At 56.0% G+C, this 20,988-nt stretch overlaps 1 protein-coding gene and 1 long non-coding RNA gene across 2 annotated transcripts in view; one reads left to right on the top strand and one right to left on the bottom strand.

Annotated features, from left to right (window-relative positions):
* Nucleotides 1-20,988, top strand: part of LOC135405704 (uncharacterized) — a 614,579-nt gene that overhangs the window by 335,606 nt on the left and 257,985 nt on the right. The gene's annotated exons all lie outside the window — the stretch shown is intronic.
* LOC135404698 (olfactory receptor 14J1-like) lies at nucleotides 577-1,607 on the bottom strand. The gene is made up of 2 exons (XM_064639438.1): nucleotides 700-1,607; nucleotides 577-607 (listed from the first exon to the last, which is right to left on the bottom strand). The coding sequence occupies exons 1-2, from the start codon at nucleotides 1,605-1,607 to the stop codon at nucleotides 577-579; spliced, it is 939 nt and encodes a 312-aa protein (XP_064495508.1).

Genomic DNA, 20,988 nt, shown 5'->3' on the forward strand with positions numbered 1-20,988 from the left:
AATGAAACCTGGAAAGCAGAGAGCAGGAGTGTCATGGGGACACTGCAGGAGAGTTCCAGCCCTGGAGCAAGGTCACACAAGAAGTGACCCAGTACATGCCCTGCTCTCTGAAGATCCCACAGCATTCTGGAGATGCTGTAAGGGAGCCCAGTTCTGCTTCAGAAGTTCCCAGGGCCTGTCCCTGCCTGTGCTCCAAGGGCTTCCAGCCCCCAGGACTGTGCTCAGAGAGCACTCAGGCCTTACAGCGAGAAAGGGGCTCAGGAGGACAGTGTGGAAGTGGAAAGAGAGCAGCTCTGCAAAGACCAAGCACTGCTGCTCCCTGGCAGTGCTGCTGGGCTGGGATTATTGTCCCCTTCCCATTTGCAAATCCCCCCTGTCCTGCAGTGTGCTGTCCTTTGGGAACAGCTAAGAAGAAGGGTCTTGGACAAAGAAGGCACTGCAGGGTCCTTTATTTTGTTTAAATATTCAGAGAGGACAATTCATCCTTTATACACCTCTGGGTCAAATTTAATGGGTAGACACTGAATTGGAAGGCAGATGCATAATAATAATATTTCATTGCACAGAAAATTATTGTCAGAACAACCTGATGACCTCCATGAAAAACCTGACCAGGAGGGCTGGGCCATTAAGGAGTCCCATTCTGAATGCTATGCACTAGAAAACAGGCACTTAATTGCTCCTGAAAATCATCCAGTCATCATTTTCCTCAGGGCATCCTTGAGCTCCTGATTCCTGAGGCTGTAGATGAGGGGGTTCAGTGCTGGAGGCACCACTGAGTACAGAACTGACAGGGTCAGATCCAGGGATGGGGAGGAGATGGAGGGGGGCTTCAGGTAGGCAAAGAATGAGGTGCTGACAAACAGGGAGACCACAGCCAGGTGAGGGAGGCACGTGGAAAAGGCTTTGTGCCGTCCCTGCTGAGAGGGGATCCTCAGCACAGCCCTGAAGATCTGCACATAGGAGAAAACATTGAAAACAAAACAGCCAAGTGATAAACTGGCAGTAACCACAGTAATTCCAATTTCCCTGATGTTGGAGTGTGAGCAGGAGAGATTGAGGATGTGTGGGATTTCACAGAAGAACTGGTCCAGGGCATTGCCCTGGCACAGGGGCAGGGAAAATGTATTGGCTGTGTGCAGCAGAGCAATGAGAAAGCCAGTGGCCCAGGCAGCTGCTGCCATGTGGGCACAAGCTCTGCTGCCCAGGAGGGTCCCGTAGTGCAGGGGTTTGCAGATGGCAACGTAGTGGTCGTAGCACATGATGGTGAGGAGGGAAAACTCTGCTGAGATGAAGAAATAAAAGAAAAAGGCCTGTGCAGCACATCCCATGTAGGAGATGGTTGTGTTGTTCTGGAGGGAATTGTGCATGGCTTTGGGGACAGTGGTGCAGATGCAGCCCAGGTCTGTGAGGGAGAGGTTGAGCAGGAAGAAGCCCATGGGGGTGTGCAGGTGGTGGTCACAGGCTACGGCGCTGAGGATGAGGCCGTTGGCCAGGAGGGCAGCCAGGGAGATGGCCAGGAAGAGCCAGAAGTGCAGGAGCTGCAGCTCCCTCCTGTCTGCAAATGCCAGGAGGAGGAACTGGGAAATGGAGCTGCTGTTGGACATGAGCTTCCCTTGTATATTATTACTTGTCTGAGAAGAAAAAGGCAGTAACAAGTTATGGTGGCTATCTCAGAAAAAAATCTATTCCAGTCCTCATGTAAACCCCTCAAATTAACTTTTCTCTCTCACGAAGAATCTGTGACTGGTCCATTTTAGGAGCTCTGTTGAGTTCTGGCTCAGAAAGCTCCAATGATCAGGGGGCTCTGCTGATGTTCTGGAGGACTCAGTTCTGCCCTACAACAACAGATAAATAGGAACTAGGTGTGATGTTTTATGAAATCCCCTCATGGTAATAAACAGCTTCTCATCATTGTCACTCCCAATTCACCCCATTGCAGAGTAGAGATGTGGGCAGACTTTTTTGGTTTTTTTCACTTCTGGTTGCCCCACCAGAGCGAGTGGAATTCCTAAGGCACAAATCCTTGGCATTTATACTTCTGTCTATGAGACACTTTGTGGGTCCTGTGAGACACAGAGATCATCCCTTCCTGCAGTGTGGGTCAGACAGTCTGTCCATCAGCCCTGCTCTCAGCTGCTCAAGGCTGTCACCTCTTTGAGCTGGAGGGCAAAGGCACCCAGGTGTTCCCCTGAGGAGAAACTGGACACTGCTGGGAGCTGGTGACTCCAGATCTGCAAACTCCTCATCCTGTCTCATCCTACCAAGGCAGATCTCAGCTCTGCCCTCCCAGCCAGGGGCACAGAGGGCTCATTCCAGCTGCCTGCACACACCTTCCAGCCCCACTGCCATGGCCTCAGTGCTGAGGGGCTGTGGGGAACACAGAGCTGGAATGGGAGAGCTGTGCCCTTCAGGAAGGCAACCTGAAGCACAGCAGGATCATCCAGGGAGAGAACTGCATGTCCTAAAGGTGTAACATCCTGAATGGAGAGTCCTGCAGACTCTTTGTCCAGAGTTCCCACCTGAGCTGGGAACAAAGGCAGCATGAAGAGGAGGGGAAAATGGAGACATTCCCCCCCACTCCTCTGGAGGCCCTACAGGGACAAAGAGATGGGCAAAGGGAGTTTCCTCTCCTCAGGGCTCCACTGCCAGGAAGGTAGCTCATGTCACTGAGCCCCTGGCCATGGAGGGAAGGGCTCTGCTGGGTGGTGGAGGAGATCAAGGGCTTGTTCTGGGCAAGAAATCAGCAGTGCAGGGGAGGGCCCAGAACTGCCCTAACCTCCTCCCAGGGCATTACAGCAGCAGCTCCCTCTCAGTCTCTGCCCAGGGCTCTGCTGCCTGGAGCTGTCCCTGCCAGCAGCTGCTTCCCTGGGCCCAGGGCTGGGCCCTGCCAGTGCTGCCAAATCCCATCCTAGCCCTGGGGCCTCAGGTCTGCCCTGCAGAGCCCTCCCAGCAGCACGGGGCACTGCCCAGAGTATCTCTCTCTGGGCAGGCTCTGATGGCAAAGTCAGAACAACGCTGAGGAGGCTGGAAAAGTGACATTGATGCTGCCTGTAAGGCACCATGTGCTGATCTCTGATACTGCCTGGTTATTCACCTCTGAATAGAGCAGATTTGGAATTGCAGTGCTGCCCTCTGAAATGAGACATTAATTTGTACTTCCCATTACAGCACAAGACTGGAAGAATGGGTCACCCGCTCTGAGACAGCCCCTGCCTTTCTGTGCTCATTGAAAAGTCTCCAGTGAAATCTCCTATAGGTCTCTCCAGCTGTGAGCAGCCCTGCCTCATAAAGTACCCTATGTGCAAAAAAGACTCAGCCATCCAAGTCACTGTCCTTGCCCACAGCCCTTCTGCCCCAGCCCTGGGAGCAGCTCCCCAGGCTGGCTGAGAGCTGCCCCTGGCAGGCAGCAGAGTCCCTGCCCAGCACAGCACCCTGGGCTGCAGGACCCTGCTCTGCCCCACAGCCCTGGGCACCCCTGGCTGCACCCCCAGCTGCACAGCTCTTCCAAAGTGCCCCAAAACAGCCCCTGCTCACCCATCCCATCAGCTGGGGCTGGGCCAGCTTCAGGAGATGCCTCCAGGAGCTGCCCCTGCACTGCCCTGCAGCCACAGACTCACCGTGTGCAGCCCTGCCAAGATTCCTCCTGCAGGGAGCTCTCATCCCTCCTGCCAGTGCTGAGCCCCTTGAAGCTGTGTCTGTGCCCTGCTGGTGTCCCTGAGCTGCCCTGGCAGTGCCCTCAGCCCTGCTGGGCTGTGCAGAGGAGCTGCTCACCAGCAGAGCTGTCTCTTCGAAGCTCTTCTGGCTTGCCAGGAGCTCCCTGTGTGCCAGGAGCCCAGCCCAGCTCAGCAGCACAGCAACAGCCCCAGGCATTTCATGACCCTCAGGGGACATTGAGGTTGTTTACATGAGACTCAGTCCCTGAGAGGAAGTTCAAACAACTTTTCAAGAAGTCAAAGTGAGATTGAAACACTAATTTTTCTTGTAGTGCTAATGAGTCTCACTGAGGGACACAACTGAGAACGTGTCCCCAGGTTCCATTTAGAGCAGAAAACTGCAGACAGTGATGACAAGGATGGAGAAGCAAGGGAAAGGTGGCTCTGATGCTGAGGAAACCTTGACTTGTTTCATTAATCCAACAGGCCAAGGCCTGACCCCCAGCCCCTGGGAAGGGACATCCTGTCCCTGCCTCATTCCTCAGGGCTCTTCCTGGGGCACTGGGATGTGGGATGTGCAATGGCAAGGGCAGGACCATGGGGTGGCACCTGCCAGGCTGCTGAGCAGGGACAAGGAGGCCATGAGGCCCCAGGGCTGCAAGGGCCACTCCCCTCCTCCTGGCATCAGGGGCACAGACAGCAGCCCTGGCCAAAGGCCTGCAGAAGGTGGCTCTGTCAGGGCCTTTCAGCTTCTCCCCCTCCCTGTCTCCTCTCCAGCCCAGGCTGTCCTACAGTGTCCATGCCCTGCCCCTTTCCCTGCAGGCTGTCGTCATCCCCCCGGCTGCCCCACCTGGCTGGCACCTTCCTGCACTGACATCTCTGCGTCCTCCCTGGCTCTCCCTGGACACACAAAGCCTTGGGCTCATCCAGACTCCTTCTGGGTGATGTGTTGCAGCACACCATTGCCCTCAGGGTGAAACTCCGTTCTCTTTGTTTCCAGTCTGGATCTCTCCAGCAGAACTTGGCATTGTTTCTTTATTTCTCATGCTGCTTCCTGCTATGACAAAAAGATCCTTCATTCCTGAAACCACCCTTCAACCCTCTCTGGCTATCCCTGCACTGTCCTCAGTCTCCACACCATGGAGCCCAGAGCTCCTTAGTCCCTACAGAGTGGTCATGGGCTTGAGGCCTCCAAATCTTTTCTTGGGAGATCCCTGGGTACTCTCCATGGTGTTTGCAGATGAACACATGGTGCTCACAGCCTAAGGAAATCACAGGGTTACGTTTTACGAAGGCCTGTATTGGCAGAACATGGGGCAATGGCCTTAAACTGAAAGACTGGAGTCTCATATTGATAATAAAGGTCACAACTCCTGCCAGCAAATCTGCTCCAGTGTGGGCTCCTCCCCAGGTTGCAGGTGGGTCTCTGCTCCACCCTGGACTCCCCCACAGGTCACAGGCCCTTCAGCTCAAGTTCACATGGAGTTCCAGCCACCAAGGAGCCCCAGACTCTGACACATAGCCAGGAGCCCCAGACAGCACCAGCAGCTGCAAATTTCAGCAGCACATCCCAGACACATCTGTCAGTATCTCTAACACTCCCAGCCCCACCCTGGACACCAACAAAGGCTGTTGTGGTTTCACCCCATGCAGCCCCCAAGCACTTCCCAGCCACTCCTCACTCCCCCACCAGCAGGACAGTGGAGAGAACTGGGAGGGGAAAAGCTGGAAAACTCGTGTGTTGAGATAAAGATACTTTAATAAGGACAAGCAAAAGCTGCACGCAGAAGCAAAATAAAACAGGGAATTCATTCCCTGCTTACCACGGTTGGGCAGGTGTTCAGCACCTCCAGGAGAGCAGGGCCCTATCCCATGGAATGGTGGCTTGGGAAAACAATCTCCATCACTCCAAACCTGTCCTGGCTGTGTCCCCTCCCAGCCTCTCCCACACCCCCAGCCCCTCCCCAGTGTGTCTGTGCCAGGGGCAGGAAAGGCCTTGGCTCTGGGTAAGCTCAGCACTAACAAAACCACCTCTGTGTTCTCAAGCCTGTGCTCAGCACAAGCCCAACCACAGCCCCACACCAGCCCCTGCAAAGAAAATTAACTCCACCCCGGCCCAAACCAGCACATTCCAGCCCTTATTCCACACCAGTCCCATCATGCCCAGGCCCCACACGACTCAATACAACTTCACCCCCCACCACCCCCTTCCCATTCTTTGCTATAACACACAGGTCTCCTTCCCTTAGTCTGTGCACCACCCCTGCAAAATGTCCATAAAATGGCCCCAAAGTGTCTGTTGAATTGCTCCAGTCCAGTCCTTTGGGCTCCCCCTGTTCTGGTGGTCCCTCGGGGCAGGAGAGGGGCTGTGTGTGGGGAGTTCCTGGGCACCAAAGGCACCTCAGGTCAGTCCCTGCTGCCCTGCAACTGCTGCTTGGGAGGCTCCTCCTGCACTGCTTGGGGTGGTTCCTGTGACAGGAATTCCTGTCACACACTGGGCAGGTTCCAAAGGATGCACAGTTTGGGTTATACCCACATGGTGGTAAACTGGTCCCAGCCCCTGGAACCAGGACACAACTATCAGTGTGAACAATGCTGCACTTACTGAAGTCCTTTGCCTCAGTTTTAGTTCTAGTCCATCTCATGATGATTGTGTAGAGCTGCAGCCTCACTCTTGCCTTTATTTTCCTTCCATTTTGTAGAAAAAACAAGTCTTTGTTTCTGGTGACCTGTTGTTCTGACTGAAAAAGTTTCCCTTTCTGTCAACAACAGCTCATGTGAAATCAACTTCCCTTGGCTGGAGGCTTTTATTGCTCTTCACACCTAGGCAGCAAGTAGTCCATGGCTCACCAGCTCTTGCTGGACCTTGTCAGCTTTTCTCTTTTGTCTACCTTGCATGCCAGATGTTGTGTTTGGAATAGCCCACATCAGTGTCCAGCTTCAGATTACTCCAAGGGTTATTTTCCACCTTTTAAGCACAATACCTTATTAATGTTTTTGGATAATTTGCTTGGGATAGAGTTTGTTTCTGTATCAATTATGCCAGGGAAAAGCATCCATTTCTTAAACAAAGATAAATACCTAACTGTAAACTAAAAAAGCTCCACAGATACCCCCAGCCCCACAGATCCCTCCCAGCTCCACAGACCCCGCAGCATCCTGCCAGATCCAGCTCCCATCCCCAGCCAGGCTCTGTCCTGGCTTTTCTTCCAGACTGGCAGGCAGATTGGACAGGGATATGAATCTCCTGTGCATACATTTGATGTGCTGCTCTTTTGTTGTTGTTCTCTAAATAAGGTTTATAGAGTGTTGTTGATTTTTGCTTTTCTAAAGATTCTTCCCATGTAAATACATTCTATATATGGTTTCTATGGTGTTGTTTTGTTGTTGTTCTGTAAATGCATTTCATAGATTGTTGTTGTTTTACAGGCCCATACAATGTAAATACATTTTATAGATGTTTTTATAAAGGCAGGGGTCCCTGGGGGTGGGGGGACCTGTGCCCAGAGGGGTCCCACTTGGGAAGGTGCCGGCCCTGGGCAGTGCTGGTGTCCCTGGGCTGGGGCAGAGCGGTGTCCCCAAGAGCAAAGCTGTCCCCAGCAGAGAGGGGGGTCTGACATGAGCGGCCCCTGCAGCGCTGCCCCCACAGCAGGCAGGAAACCTCCTGCTGCCCTTCCTGCTGCAGCCAAAGGGATCTGGGAGAAGGTTTGGGAGCTGGAGGGGCTGATGTTTAAGGCTTTGGACCTCTAAGCGCTCCAGGCTTTGCTTCCCATCCTCATGGCATTCCCCTGGGCCGTCGGAGAGCCCAAAGCCAAACAAGGGACCCTCGCCCTGCCCAGATTCCTGCTGCTGGCAGTGGGCACTGGCCCATGTCCCCCACTCGGGCTGATGCCTGGAACAAACTGGTCTGGTGGCAGATGTCCCTGCCCATGGCAGGGGGGTTGGACCAGATGGCCTCGAAAGGTCCCTTCCAACCAAAACTCTTTTGGGATTCCATCACTCTGGGGTTCTGTGCCCACCATGGCAGTGCTCCCTCACCAGGGCCATTTGAGCTGGTGAAGAACCTCTCACGCTTCCCTGACATGGTAAGGCCGATGTGGATTTGTGAGCCCTGAGATGGGCACTGGGCAGTGAGAGCTGCCCTGCACCCAGCCCTGTCAGCAGCTCTGGCAGCAGGCTCTGCTCCCCTGGGCTCTGGTGGCTTCTGGGCCTTGCAGCCCAGTGCAACTTGTCCCTGCTCTGGAATCGGAGCCTAGGGCATCTCCCTCAGCCACCATCCCCATCCCCTTTCACTGTGGGCAGGGGGCTGCTGTTTCCAAAGCTCACCTTTCCTCCTTCCTCCCAGGAGAGCAGCGACATGCAAGAGGCCTTTATCTGCCTCTTCAGAGACTACCTGGGCTCAGCAGTGCTGAGGAACAACAAGCAATTGAAGACGTCTCTGTGGAGTGCACTGGTCCCGCTGCTCATTCGCACAAGTGACCAGTCCCCGAGCGTGGCCAAGGTACACATTGGAAGGCTGAGCACTGGCACAGAGAGAGGTGGGCTGGCCCGCCCTGTGGGGCCCAGGCAGCAGGGCAAGGGCTGCTGGCAGTGGGCAGCCGTGGCCCAGCACAAGCCGTGGGAAAGGTCCCTGCAGAGCCAGCGCCAGCAGGGATGGAGAAGCTGGCACAGCCATTTCCAACAGCTGCCCTAGGGCTCCAGTAGGGCTCATCAGCCTCTCTATCCAAAATATCCAATGTCCTGTGGGAGGATGCACTGAGCCAAGACAATCTAGAAAGCTGCAGAGTTAGGAAAGAAAGAAGAACAGCTCCTCTTCAGGGAGACTTACCACCTCCATTAGTGTGTGTTGTTTGGCATTTGTTGCTGGGTAAAAGACTGCAGTCTTTTTGGTCGACAGGTGCAATCCAGTGCTGCATTGCACAGCTTTTGCTGACAGCTTTTTTCCTGGGGAGGGCCTAGTCTTTTGTTCTTTTACAAAAAATAACACTAGCACCCAATGTTATGCCTCCAATGCTCCTTTATTTTTTTGGAACAGTGTGTCTACAAATAAGCATGTGTGGGCTTTGGGGTTTTGGGCCAACATAGCATAATTTTCTGCATCGTTGGGGCCCGTTGCTAGGGGCTGGTTCCACATCCACGAGCTCTGGAACACTGCTAGGCGTCAGGTGGTGTGTCACAGGGGGGCCCTTTGTGACATCCCAGCACAGCACACATGGTCAGCACAGCCCCAGTGCCAGCACCATTGTCCGGCAGGACAGCGACGCGACAGGACGGGAGCACGGAGCTGGCGAGGATTTTCTGAGCACAGCTCCAGGCTTTCCCTGTTGACCCATAGTGTGACTGTTTTTCCGTGAAGCTTCCCGCTTCCCCTTTCCCTAGTTCTAGTAGTTTTCTAGAAAACTACTTCTACTACTTCTAGTAGTTTTCTAGTAGGATGGAGCAGACACCCCCCAGCAAGCCCAGGGTGGCCTGGGCGGAGGAGGGTGCTGCCCAGAAAAGCGGCTCTCCAGAAGAGCCCCATGAGGTGGCCTGGGAGGAGGAGGCTGCTGCCCAGAAAAGCTGGTCTGCAGCAGAACTCTCCCAGTGGATCCTGGTGAACCCACCGCAGACAGGGACGGGTGAGTGAGGGGACTGGGCAGGGCTGAGGCTCTGCAGCGCATCCTGCAATGATCCTCCCTGCTCTATCCCTCTCTTAGATGTCAGCTTGTTCCCCCTGTCCGGAGAAGAACAGGAAGTGGTGGACTCCATCCAGGCCCTTGACAGCCCCAAAGAGGTAAGCGTGGCCAGTTGGACGGCAGCTGTGCCAGCATCTAAGGCAGGGGCTCTGCTGCTGGGCTGCTGGAGGGGTGCTGGCTGGGCAGAGCTGCTGCTCCCGCAGCCACTGCCCCTCAGGGCTCCAGTCTCGCTGGCCACGTTTCCCCCCTCTCATGCTCCCTGTTTGTCTCTCTGTCCTCCGGCTGCCAGAATCTGGTCCACAAGACCAGCTTTCTTCAGAAAGTCGTGCGCCTGTGCAGAAGCACCACCAGCAGTGGCTCATCCCAGCGCTTGGTCCACTTCTGCCGCAGATATGAGGTGGTCGAGAGGATTCAGGTGAGGGGACACTTGGTGCTCTGGGGAAGGGGACAAGGCCCCTGGCACTGGCACCCTGTGAGGGCTAGGCTCTGGTGGCACTGGGTGCTGGCAGCTGCCGGGTCCCAGCTGCGTTGTGCTCTGCAGATGCTGCTGGACGCTGAGTCCTGTATCAACGAGCGTGCCGAGGACGACCGCAAAAGGGATCTGATCCAGCAGATGAACCTCCGCGAGCGGGAGATGAAGCACACAGAAGTGCGGAAGCTCGCCCTCTTTGCCATTGAAAGATTGAGGTACCCGCTCATCACTGCCAGGGACCCCTTCCCCAGAGGACTGCCGCCCCCTGCACAAGGCCTGGAGGCGCTTCCCCCGGCACCATTGTCCACTTGGGCCCTTCCTCTTTGCAGCACGGTGAACGAGGTGCTGGAGGGCAAAACAAGAAGGCTCCTAGAAGCCTGCTTCAGAGCTGTCCTCTTCCTTCCTAAATGGGACACCTATGTATGGGATGGATATGAGCGCAGGAATCAGGTAAGTGCTGGCTGAGCTCCAGGAGCCACCAGTCCCTCTGGGCTGCTCTCTGGCCATCCTGCGTGTCTCGTAAGATACAGGGATCCCCAGAAATGCCAAGGCAGTGGAAAGAATGCAGAAAGTTTATTTAGAAGGACAGAACCCGAGAAACATAAGAGTGTGGTTTGCGCACCAGGCCTCAGGGAGAAAAAGGCACCTCCTGTTTTCTCCTTCCAGTTTTTATTCTCTCTGCTCCCTGATCTCTCTCCGCTGGAATGCAAAGGCCTGTGGCATCTGCTGTCTGCTCACAGTAGACTGCCTGCTTTTAGGTCTCTCCTGGGCAGCGTGGGTGGCTCTCCTTCCTGGCACTGGGAGCTCAGATGCATCTCCTGGGGGTGAAGAATCACTGCCAGCGCTCTCTGTCCTCCTTGCAGACCCTGCAAGCCCTGGACCCCATGCTGACGGCAATCATGCGGAACACTCCTCCCTCCAGAGTGGGCGAGGAGCTGCAGAACATCTTGCAGGTCTGGCCTGTGCAAAGAGTGGCAGTCCCGGGGCTGTTCCTCACCCTGTGGGGGAGGGGTTACCCACTCCTGGGTGGGTGGTCTCCAGACAAGTGCCACGGTGGCAGAGCACGCTGTGGGGACAGTGCCCCCCTCCTGTGTCACCAGGCTCTTCTGGAGCACAGAGAGTGGCACCTGCCTTCCTGCCTGGCCCACAAGGGAGCCCAGGGGCAGGAGCCCTGCTCCAGGCTTTGCTGGGGCTCAGAGGAAGCCTTGAGGGACAGTGCAAGTCCCACCCAGGAGCCAAGCCGTGGTGCTGCTGCTGCTGCTGCTGCTGGAGCGGGTGTCTGCTCCGGGGTCTCACCAGCAGCTTCTCTTTGCTCAGGTGCTGGTGGACTTTGCCAGATATGATATTGTCACCGTGTGGGAAGAAGCCATGGAGAGGATTTACACGCTGTGCAGATGGTTGGACAGCTATTCCCAACGGCAGGTAAGGCCCAGGAAGCCTCCAGCCAGGCTGTGCCCCTGCCCTGCCGCTCTCCCTGCCAGGGCTGCTGCCCAGCTGAGGGCTCCAGGAGACAGGGCCACAGGGTCCTGCAAAGCCTGCACTCCCCAGGGATCCAGCCCTGGGCACACTCTCAGGTATGGGGCCCTGGCACCAGCTGCCTGCCCTCAACCCTACTGCTCTTCTTCCTCCCTCCCTCCCTCCCATGGGACCTCCTGAAACAAAAAGAAGTCCACTGTCATCGAGATCCCATTCCTTGGACAGCTGCTGGGATTTGTCCTCCTTCAACCATTCTCAGGACGTCGGGCAACTGTTCGGCACCTCAGCGAATTCATCTGTAAGCAAAAAGCTCAGGGGCATTGTGGTGGCCTTTGTCCCTCTGCACACAGACATCACCTCCCAGCTCTGCTTCTCTGCTTGACCACCTTTGCCCCTCCAGCTGCTCCCCGTAGCATCCCAGCTCTCTTTTGCTGTACAAGTGGAGTGCTCTCCTCAAGTCTTGCACCTGTTCTCTGCTGCTCTCCTTCCCCGCTCCTTTCACCATCTTCAACCCTGCCTGTTTGTGGAGCCCACTCTGACCCCCTCCCTCCACAATCTCCTTCTGGCCTGCCATCTCCCAAGCAGATCTCAGGCTGCTTTGGAAAGCCTGATGGCAAAGCTGCTCTCCCTGACTTGCACGTCTTCCCTGCTCTTTAGGCAGGACCAGGCTAGGGGGCAAACGATACGCACGCCACGTGGAAGGTGAAATCACCTGCTTCTGCAAGACTCTCGGAAGAAAGTGCGGTATCAAGGTAATGAGCTCCCCCGTTGCTGAGACTCTTGTCTGTGCCATCGGCAGGGCACTCCTGTGAGCCAAAGGCACCCGGAATCGGTGGGGCTGACAGGGCCTCAGTGTCCCTGATGAGAGGGTTCCTGCTGTCCCCAAGCAGGGACTGTCTGAGGGCGGCACTCTGCTGGTGTCCCAGCAGCAGCTGCAGCTCTCCTGCCCAGCAGTGAGCCCTGGTCCTGTGCAGGGCCAGCACCCCGTGAGCATGAGCCCAGCCCTCCTGCCTCAGCCTAAGGACCCTCTGCTCTCGTCCTCCCCTACACAGTGACTGTGGGCACTGCTGCCAGCACTGCTGGGCACCTGTGGCCAGGGCTGCTCTCGCTGCCCATCTGAGCAGCACCAGCAGGGGCCTTGGGGTGACATCTTTGCTCTCCTCCTTCCTGCCGCAGCCCTTCGAAAGATACCTCACACGCTCGGAGAGGACACACATCGTCCTTGAAGCCCTGGAGCAGAAAGATGCACAGAATTATCAATGGATACCTGGAGAGCCTCGTCCATGGGTTGAACCATTTGGGTGGAACCTTTACAGAGGGCGCAGGATCATAGCAGAAGAGATTTTGTGGCTGGCCACGGATGACCCGTGCTTCTTCCTGACAGATGTAAGTGGCCTGTGGCTGGATTGCCCTGCCCTTCAGCCCTAGAAGGCCTTGTTCCTCTCTCCATCCCTCCCTGCCAAACCCAGGTGTCTCAGGCACCTGAAGGCACCTGAAGGCAGCAGAGTGGCATGGAAAGGGCAGCTGGGGCTGCACTACCGTGGCAGCACTCTCCTCACCTCTGTCCCCTTCAGGTGCCAAAGATTTTGAGCTTCCTGCATGAAAGACTGCCAGGTGTGAAGTGCGAACGTGTGCAGGAGTGCTTCCACTCCCTGCTTCTGCTGCTAGCAGAGTTTTTCCCAAGGAAGGTAGTTGCCACACTGTTGAGCATCGCTCCACAAGGAGACAGGTACTGGCCCTGAAAAGCCTGAGGGTTTGTTGGCTGTGGGGAGATGGAGCCTGAGACTCTCTGGCTCCCAGAGCCAAGGAATGATGGAGGACAGCCCTGAGGAGAGGGGTTCTCCATCCCACCAAGCTTTCCAGCCCTGCTAGGTTGTCCAGGCCTGCAGCAGACAAAGCTGGCCCAGCCAGCCCAGAGCCACCCTGCTGCTCCCAGCCTAGAGGGGAACACCAGCTCAGTGCCCTGCTGCCTGCCCAGGCAGGGCCCCAGGCACCTGGGCTGGCCCGGCCACGCTGCACTCCAGGCTGCCCTGCTGACACAGAGCTCTGCCTTGCAGTGTGGCCATGCAAATGTGGCAGAGCATCTTCTCAGAGCCCAAGATTGGAGACAAGATATTATGGCCATTCGCTGTCATGCTCTGGGTCGACTGGTGGCCCTGCAGTCTCAGCGCTTCTTCCTCAGAAAGCAGCTCCACCTCTGACTTGGCTGTGAGTTACCAGAAAAGGACTTGATCCCCTGCCACGAGCCCTGCAGACTCTGCCAGGCTCTCACTACTGTGCTTGCTTCTACAGCCATTGCCCAGTGGCACTAGCATGAAGTTTGAGTGGGAGGACAAAGACGAAGAATTTCAATACCTTCAGAATGACAACTTTGATATCGATGAGGAGCTTCCAACCCTCCCAGCCTCCCAGGTGCTCGACGGCCTCATCATGCTGTGCGAGACACCTGAGCTGGTGAGCAGGGTGGCATCAGGGACAGCCATGGTGGCATCCAGGGCTCTGGGGCTGTGGGTAAGGCGGTGGCTTGGCGTGGGCTGGGAGGCAGGTGTTAGAGGAAGTGCTGCCAGCTGCCTTGATGACATGTTAGGGCCTGATGGCTGCCTGAGGAGCTTTCCAGGCATGGACCTTATCACAGAAAAGAAACTCTGTCCTTTATACAGGCAGGAAAACTGGAGTTCCTGGTGCCACACATGATGGAGCTCCTGTGGGTTGGCAGAGAAGACCTCAAGACAAAGGTCGTTATGATCCTGAAAAGACTGATAAATCAAAACCTGGAGAAGAAAAAGGCCAGCCCCATGGATGAGTATTTGGTGGAGAACCTCCCACGCTTCTTTGACATGGTAAGGTTCATGTGGGAGCGTGAGCCCTGAGATGGGCACTGGGCAGTGAGAGCTGCCCTGCACCCAGCCCTGGCAGCAGCTCTGGCAGCAGGCTCTGCTCCCCTGGGCTCTGGTGGCTTCTGGGCCTTGCAGCCCAGTGCAACTTGTCCCTGCTCTGGAATCTGAGCCCAGGGCATCTCCCTCAGCCACCATCCCCATCCCCTTTCACTGTGGGCAGGGGGCCGCTGTTTCCAAAGCTCACCTTTCCTCCTTCCTCCCAGGAGAGCAGCGACATGCGAGAGGCCTTTATCTACCTCTTCAGAGACCACCTGGGCTCAGCAGTGCTGAGGAACAACAAGCAATTGAAGACGTCTCTGTGGAGTGCACTGGTCCCGCTGCTCATTCGCACAAGTGACCAGTCCCCGAGCGTGGCCAAGGTACACATTGGAAGGCTGAGCACTGGCACAGAGAGAGGTGGGCTGGCCCGCCCTGTGGGGCCCAGGCAGCAGGGCAAGGGCTGCTGGCAGTGGGCAGCCATGGCCCAGCACAAGGTGTGGGAAAGGTCCCTGCAGAGCCAGCGCCAGCAGGGATGGAGAAGCTGGCACAGCCATTTCCAACAGCTGCCCTAGGGCTCCAGTAGGGCTCGTCAGCAGCCTGTGACCACCAAAGCCTGAACAGGCACATCCCCACAGGCTTCTCTGCTGTCCCTGGCATGTGTCCAAAGACAGGGCGTCCAGCCTCAGGCCCTGTCCTGCAGGGCTGTCCTCACACGTCCCCTAGACACTTTGGTGAGGGCATGTCCCAAATCCTGAGGGCAGAATCTCCCCAGCAAGAAAGCCAAGAGCTCTCCTTTGCCAGCCATGCTGCTACCTCACCCCTTCTGCTTCCATGCAGGCCGCCCAGGAAGCGCTCCTTGCTGCAACAAAGCTGCTCAAGTGGAGGGAGCTGAAAGAGCTGGTGAAGAAGCAGCAGATGTGGAGGATTGGCGAGTGCTTGGTAAGGCCAAGTGCCAGGGTGCAGGTTGGGTGAGGCTTGGCCCACAGGCAGAGCCCACTGTGTGGGCCCAGAGCCCAGAGGCTGGAGCTGCAGCCCAGTGTGTGCCCTCCAAGAACAGAGCCCCAGGGGCTCCTCTGCAGGCCCCTCTCCCTTCCCTGCAGCCAGCGGGAGAGAGGGCTCTGGGCAACACTGAGTGCTGGCAGGAGGGACTGCTGCAGCCAGCGGGGGGGCTCTGTGCCATGCCCGTGTCCCTGTGCTCTCTCCAGGTGGGGAAGGACAGGAGCAGGGCTGAAGAGTACCTGCGTCAGGGCCTGAGCTACCTCAAGGACCCTGAGGCCAGTGTGCGAGAGGCGGCCATCAGGTTCATCGGTGAGCCCCAGCCCCCGGGGTCCCTCTTTGGGCAAGCTGACCCCTGTCCCTGCTCCTGCAGCCACAGCCAGGCCCAGCCCTGGGGCTGCCTGAGCCCCGGCTGCCGCAGGCTGGGCCTGGGCCTCCCTCTGCCACCCCTGCCCACGTGGCTGGGCTTGGTGGCCACTGGGCTGAGTTCCACCCCTCTGAGCTCCTGGTGCTTCCTGGGCTCATCCCGGCTGAGGGGGAGGAGGGCAGGGCCAGGGGCCACGCTGCTGGGAGCCCGCTGGGGAGCAGGGGCTGACGGAGCTTTGTGCTTAGGGGTGGCCACGCGGCACCTGAGGAACCGAAGCCAAGAGCAACTGGATGAGATCTGCAGCGGTGAGTGGGGAACATGGGCTGGAGGGGACGTCTGGAGGTCTCTGCAGACACAGGGCTTCATCTCGGCTCCATTTCTTTTGCTCACAGCTCTTCAGCCCTTGAGGACAGACAGCAATGTATTCGTCTCCTGCCTGGCAAAACAGACCATCAGCATCCTGGAGGCTTTAGGACCAACGCCGAGCCCTCGATTCAGGCCAGAAGCACTGCTCTTCTGGCGCCGACGTCCACACCCATGAAGACCTTCCAACATTCCCAGGCTCCCAGGCGCTGTGTGAGACACCTGAGCTGGTGAGCAGGGTGGTGTCAGGGACAGCCATGGTGGCATCCAGGGCTCTGGGGCTGTGGGTAAGGCAGTGGCTTGGCGTGGGCTGGGAGGCAGGTGTTGGGGGGACTGCTGCCAACTGCCCTGATGCCATGTTGGGGCCTGGTGGCTGCCTGGGGAGCTTTCCAGGCATAGATCTTAACACAGAAAAGAAACTCTGTCCTTCATACAGGCAGGAAAACTGGAGTTCCTGGTGCCACACATGATGGAGCTCCTGTGGGTTGGCAGTGAAGACTCCTGGACAGAGGATGTGATGATCCTAAAAACCTGATGTGTCCAAACCTGAAGAAGAAAAAGGCCAGCCCCATGGATGAGTATCTAGTGGAGAACCTCTCGCGCTTCTTTGACACGGTAAGGCTGATGGGGGTTTGTGAGCCCTGAGATGGGCACTGGGCAGTGAGAGCTGCCCTGCACCCAGCCCTGGCAGCAGCTCTGGCAGCAGGCTCTGCTCCCCTGGGCTCTGGTGGCTTCTGGGCCTTGCAGCCCAGTGCAACTTGTCCCTGCTCTGGAATCTGAGCCCAGGGCATCTCCCTCAGCCACCATCCCCATCCCCTTTCACTGTGGGCAGGGGGCCGCTGTTTCCAAAGCTCACCTTTCCTCCTTCCTCCCAGGAGAGCAGCGACATGCAAGAGGCCTTTATCTGCCTCTTCAGAGACTACCTGGGCTCAGCAGTGCTGAGGAACAACAAGCAATTGAAGATGTCTCTGTGGAGTGCACTGGTCCCACTGCTCAAGAAAACTGGAGCTCCTGGTGCCAAACATGATGGAGCTCCTGTCTCTTGGCAGTGAAGACTCCTGGACAGAGATTGTGATGGTCTCTAAAAACCTGATGTGTACAAACCTGGAGAAGATAAAGGCCTGCCCAGTCACTGAGGATCTGGTGGAGAACCTCTCATGCTTCCTCAACATGGTAAGGCTGATGTGGGTTTGTGAGCCCTGACATGGGCACTGGGCTGTGAGAATTCCCCTGCAGCCCAGCCCTGTCAGCAGCTCTGGCAGCAGGCTCTGCTCCCCTGGGCTCTGGTGGCTTCTGGGCCTTGCAGCCCAGTGCAACTTGTCCCCGCTCTGGAATCGGAGCCCAGGGCATCTCCCTCAGCCACCATCCCCATCCCCTTTCACTGTGGGCAGGGGGCCGCTGTTTCCAAAGCTCACCTTTCCTCCTTCCTCCCAGGAGAGCAGCAACATGCAGGATTTCTCCATCTGCCCCTTCTGAGACCACCTGGGCTCAGCGGTGCTGAGGAAGCAGAAGCAGTTGAAGACGTCTCTGCCAAGTTGTCATGGTTTGACTGGCCCTGTCCCCCTGGAGCTGGAAAATGGGCACCTGAGGAACCGAAGCACAGAGCAACTGGACGAGATCTGCAGCGGTGAGTGGGGAACATGGGCTGGAGGGATGTCTGGAGTTTCATCTCGGCTCTGTTTTTTTTCTCACAGCCCTTCAGCCCTTGAAGACAGACAGCAGTGAAGTCGTCTCTTGCCTGGCAGAACAGACCATCGGCATCCTGGAGGCTTTAGGACCAACACCGAGCCCTCGATTCAGGCCAGAAGCTCTTCAGGTACCAATGTCCACATCCATGAAGAGCTTCCAACATTCCCAGGCTCCCAGGCGCTGTGTGAGACACCTGAGCTGGTGAGCAGGGTGGTGTCAGGGACAGCCATGGTGGCATCCAGGGCTCTGGGGCTGTGGGTAAGGCAGTGGCTTGGCGTGGGCTGGGAGGCAGGTGTTGGGGGGACTGCTGCCAACTGCCCTGATGCCATGTTGGGGCCTGATGGCTGCCTAGGGAGCTTTCCAGGCATAGATCTTATCACAAAAAAGAAACTCTGTCCTTCATACAGGCAGGAGAACTGGAATCCTGATGCCATCAAATCTTCACCAAGAACCACAATTCAAACTACGAGCACTGCTCTTCTGTTCCCACTGAGCCAGTTGGAGGCAGCTGTGATTTAATAAAGCTTTATTAAACCCATGGTGTCCTTCAGATGTGCCGTGTCCTGAGCAGACTGCGTCCTGCTTGTCCTGCCCTGCTGCCTGCAGGACAACTTCCCCCTTGGCACACCCCCAGCCCCAGACTTGTTTGGGAAGTTGAGCTTTGGCTGAGGCTTTCCCCAGGAGAAGCCTCCTTGGTCTCTCCTCAGGGCAGTCCCCCCAGCACCCAGCCAGGACAGGGCACAGAATGAGTGGCCCCAGCTCTGCCTCCCCAGGGGTGTCCAGGCATCCCACGAGGCATCTGCTGTTGCTGCATCACCACTTCCCCTCACCAGAATGGATTTGGAAGGCTTTCCAAGCACAGGGAGCCAGAGGGGACCAGAAGGAAACCTCAGGGCTCCCAGAGGGACTAGAGGACAAACAGGGAGTCTGGGTCACCACCCCCATGGCAGAGGACGGGCCTCCACTGTCCCCCTCTTGCACCAGTAGCATGTTTCCATCTTTTCTGCCCTGGGGAAAAAGAAGTATCCTTTGACTTGGAGGAGCTGATGAGCATCATCTTGTGATGCCCTGGGAGGGGATTAGTTTTGACAGAGTCACCTACAGGAAAGTTTGGAGACCTCCCTCAGTGTGCCCTGTGCCGGTGCTGAGCACATGGAGGGAAACACACCAGGAGTCAGACGGCCCTGCCCAGAAGAACTGACTGCCTGAAAGAAGTTTTTGAATTTTGTCTTTTTTAAAACCCACTTCCTTCCTCAATATTGCCTGTGGCACTAGTGGCTGAGAAGGGATAAAACAGCAAAGAAGCCTACAAAATATGCTCCAAATAAAATGGATTTTCTAGTCTCATGGCTGGAAAATGCAGTCTCCGGGATAGTTTCCAAACTAGGAAAGAGACTGCTTTTTCCACTCTACCATGTATCTCATCTGTCATGAAGTTTCTCTGCCTACAGATGCTCTAAGGATTATTGGAGGTCATACTAAGCATGCCCACAGTTATCTACTGATGGCCTTGCCTTTCAGAGAGGGTGCTGCCATGGGGGAAAGCACGAGAAACTCTGTCCTTGGTAAAACAGAGGCTTTGCTTTGTCAGCCTCTTGAATCTGGGTGTTGCTCAGGGCAATCAGTGGAAGTTTCAGAGAACAGCACTTCTTATTTATCCAATCAATCAAATAAATCCCAAGTTGACAGAGGCTTGCTCTACTTCCTGCCCTAAATGTCTGTCCTCCTTAGCAGGTGGACTGGCACGACCTGGCTCTCTAAAAGATCCTCTTCCAATCTTTTGGCAGTTTCCATAGATGCCAAACAAGCATCCTTGTGGGAAAGGGAAGAAAGGTGCAACAAGGAAAGGAAATAATGAGAGAATAGCTGGGCTAAACTGAGCTCATTGAAGTAGTGCTTGATAGACACTTCCCCTGTGTGTACCAAGGGGTAAAAAATAGGTCTGTCTCCTTTCCCTATTTACAAATCCCTAAAGGAAGAAAGTTGCCTGCTCATCTTCCTGTAAGGAAGAGGGGAAGGAAAAAACAACAGTGAAAACTCGGCAAATTAATTTTTTTAAAACCTCAGGGAAAAGAATCCCCAAAGCTTCACCTCTGTTTAGGTCTTGGAATTAAATGCCTTCCTGTTTGCCACCAGTGCTTATGTGTTGTGGTGCCTTATGGGATTTTCCTGCTTTGACAGTGTTTTGAGACAGTTCATTGTGCCCTTCAAGTCCTTCCATGTGCACACACACACACCACTCTCAGCAGTGTCTGGCCCTCCAAAGAACACAAGCCCTGATGATTTGTAGCTCCCACTCCAGTGGTTGGCACTTGGACCTCCCTCCGTACCCAGAGCTCAGAGCTCTCTTGTCCCAGAAAGTTTAAAGAGATTGTGCCTCATTCTGCCAAGACAACCCGTGGAAAAAAGTGTCCCTCTGTGTTTCCTGGGATAAGAGCACTCTATTGTCATCTTCCAAAACCTTGGAGAGGTCCCAGAGATCTCCCAGGAAGGAATTTGGGGCCTCAAGCACATGACCCGTATATAGAGGCTGAGGACACAGGGGTCAGTGGTGCAAAGACTGAGGACAGTAGAGGAGTAGCCTGAGAGGTCTGGAAGGGGGGTGTCAGAGCTGGTGGAGCTTTTCTTCCTGTCAGAAAACAGCCTAAGAAAGAACTAGTGCCACCAAGGGCAGCTGGGGTGGCCTAGACTGGTGACAAGAAGTCAGAAATTTCCCTCCGAGGTCAGTGTTGTGGTGCAATATGTCACAAAGAAGGAGTCTGGATGAGCCCAAGGCTTTGTGTGTGCAGGAAGAGCCAGGGAGGATGCAGAGATGTCAGTGCAGGAAGGTGCCAGCCAGGTGGGGCAGCCGGGGGGATGACGACAGCCTGCAGGGAAAGGGGCAGGGCATGGACACCGCAGGACAGCCTGGGCTGGAGAGGAGACAGGCATGGGGAGAAGCTGAAAGGCCCTGACACAGCCACCTTCTGCAGGCCTTTGGCCATGGCTGCTGTCTGTGCCCCTTATGCCAGGAGGAGGGGAGTGGCCCTTGCAGCCCTGGGGCCTCATGGCCTCCTTGTCCCTGCTCAGCAGCCTGGCAGGTGCCACCCCATGGTCCTGCCCTTGGCATTGTACATCCCACATCCCAGTGCCCCAGGAAGAGCCCTGAGGAATGAGGCAGGGACAGCATCTGCCTTCCCAGGGGCTGGGGATCAGGGTTTGGCCCTTTGGATTAAGGAAACAAGTCAAGGTTTATTCAGCATCAGAACCAGCTTTCCCTTGCTTGTCCATCCTTGTCATCACTGTCTGCACTTTTCTGCTCTAACTGGAACCTGGGGACACGTTCTCAGTTGTGTCCCTCAGTGAGACTCATTAGCACTACAGGAAACTTCAGTGTTTCCATCTCACTTTGACTTCTTGAAAAGTTGTTTGAACTTCC

The sequence above is a fragment of the Pseudopipra pipra genome, chromosome W, assembly GCF_036250125.1.
Source record: "Pseudopipra pipra isolate bDixPip1 chromosome W, bDixPip1.hap1, whole genome shotgun sequence".
Taxonomy (NCBI): Eukaryota; Metazoa; Chordata; class Aves; order Passeriformes; family Pipridae; genus Pseudopipra; species Pseudopipra pipra.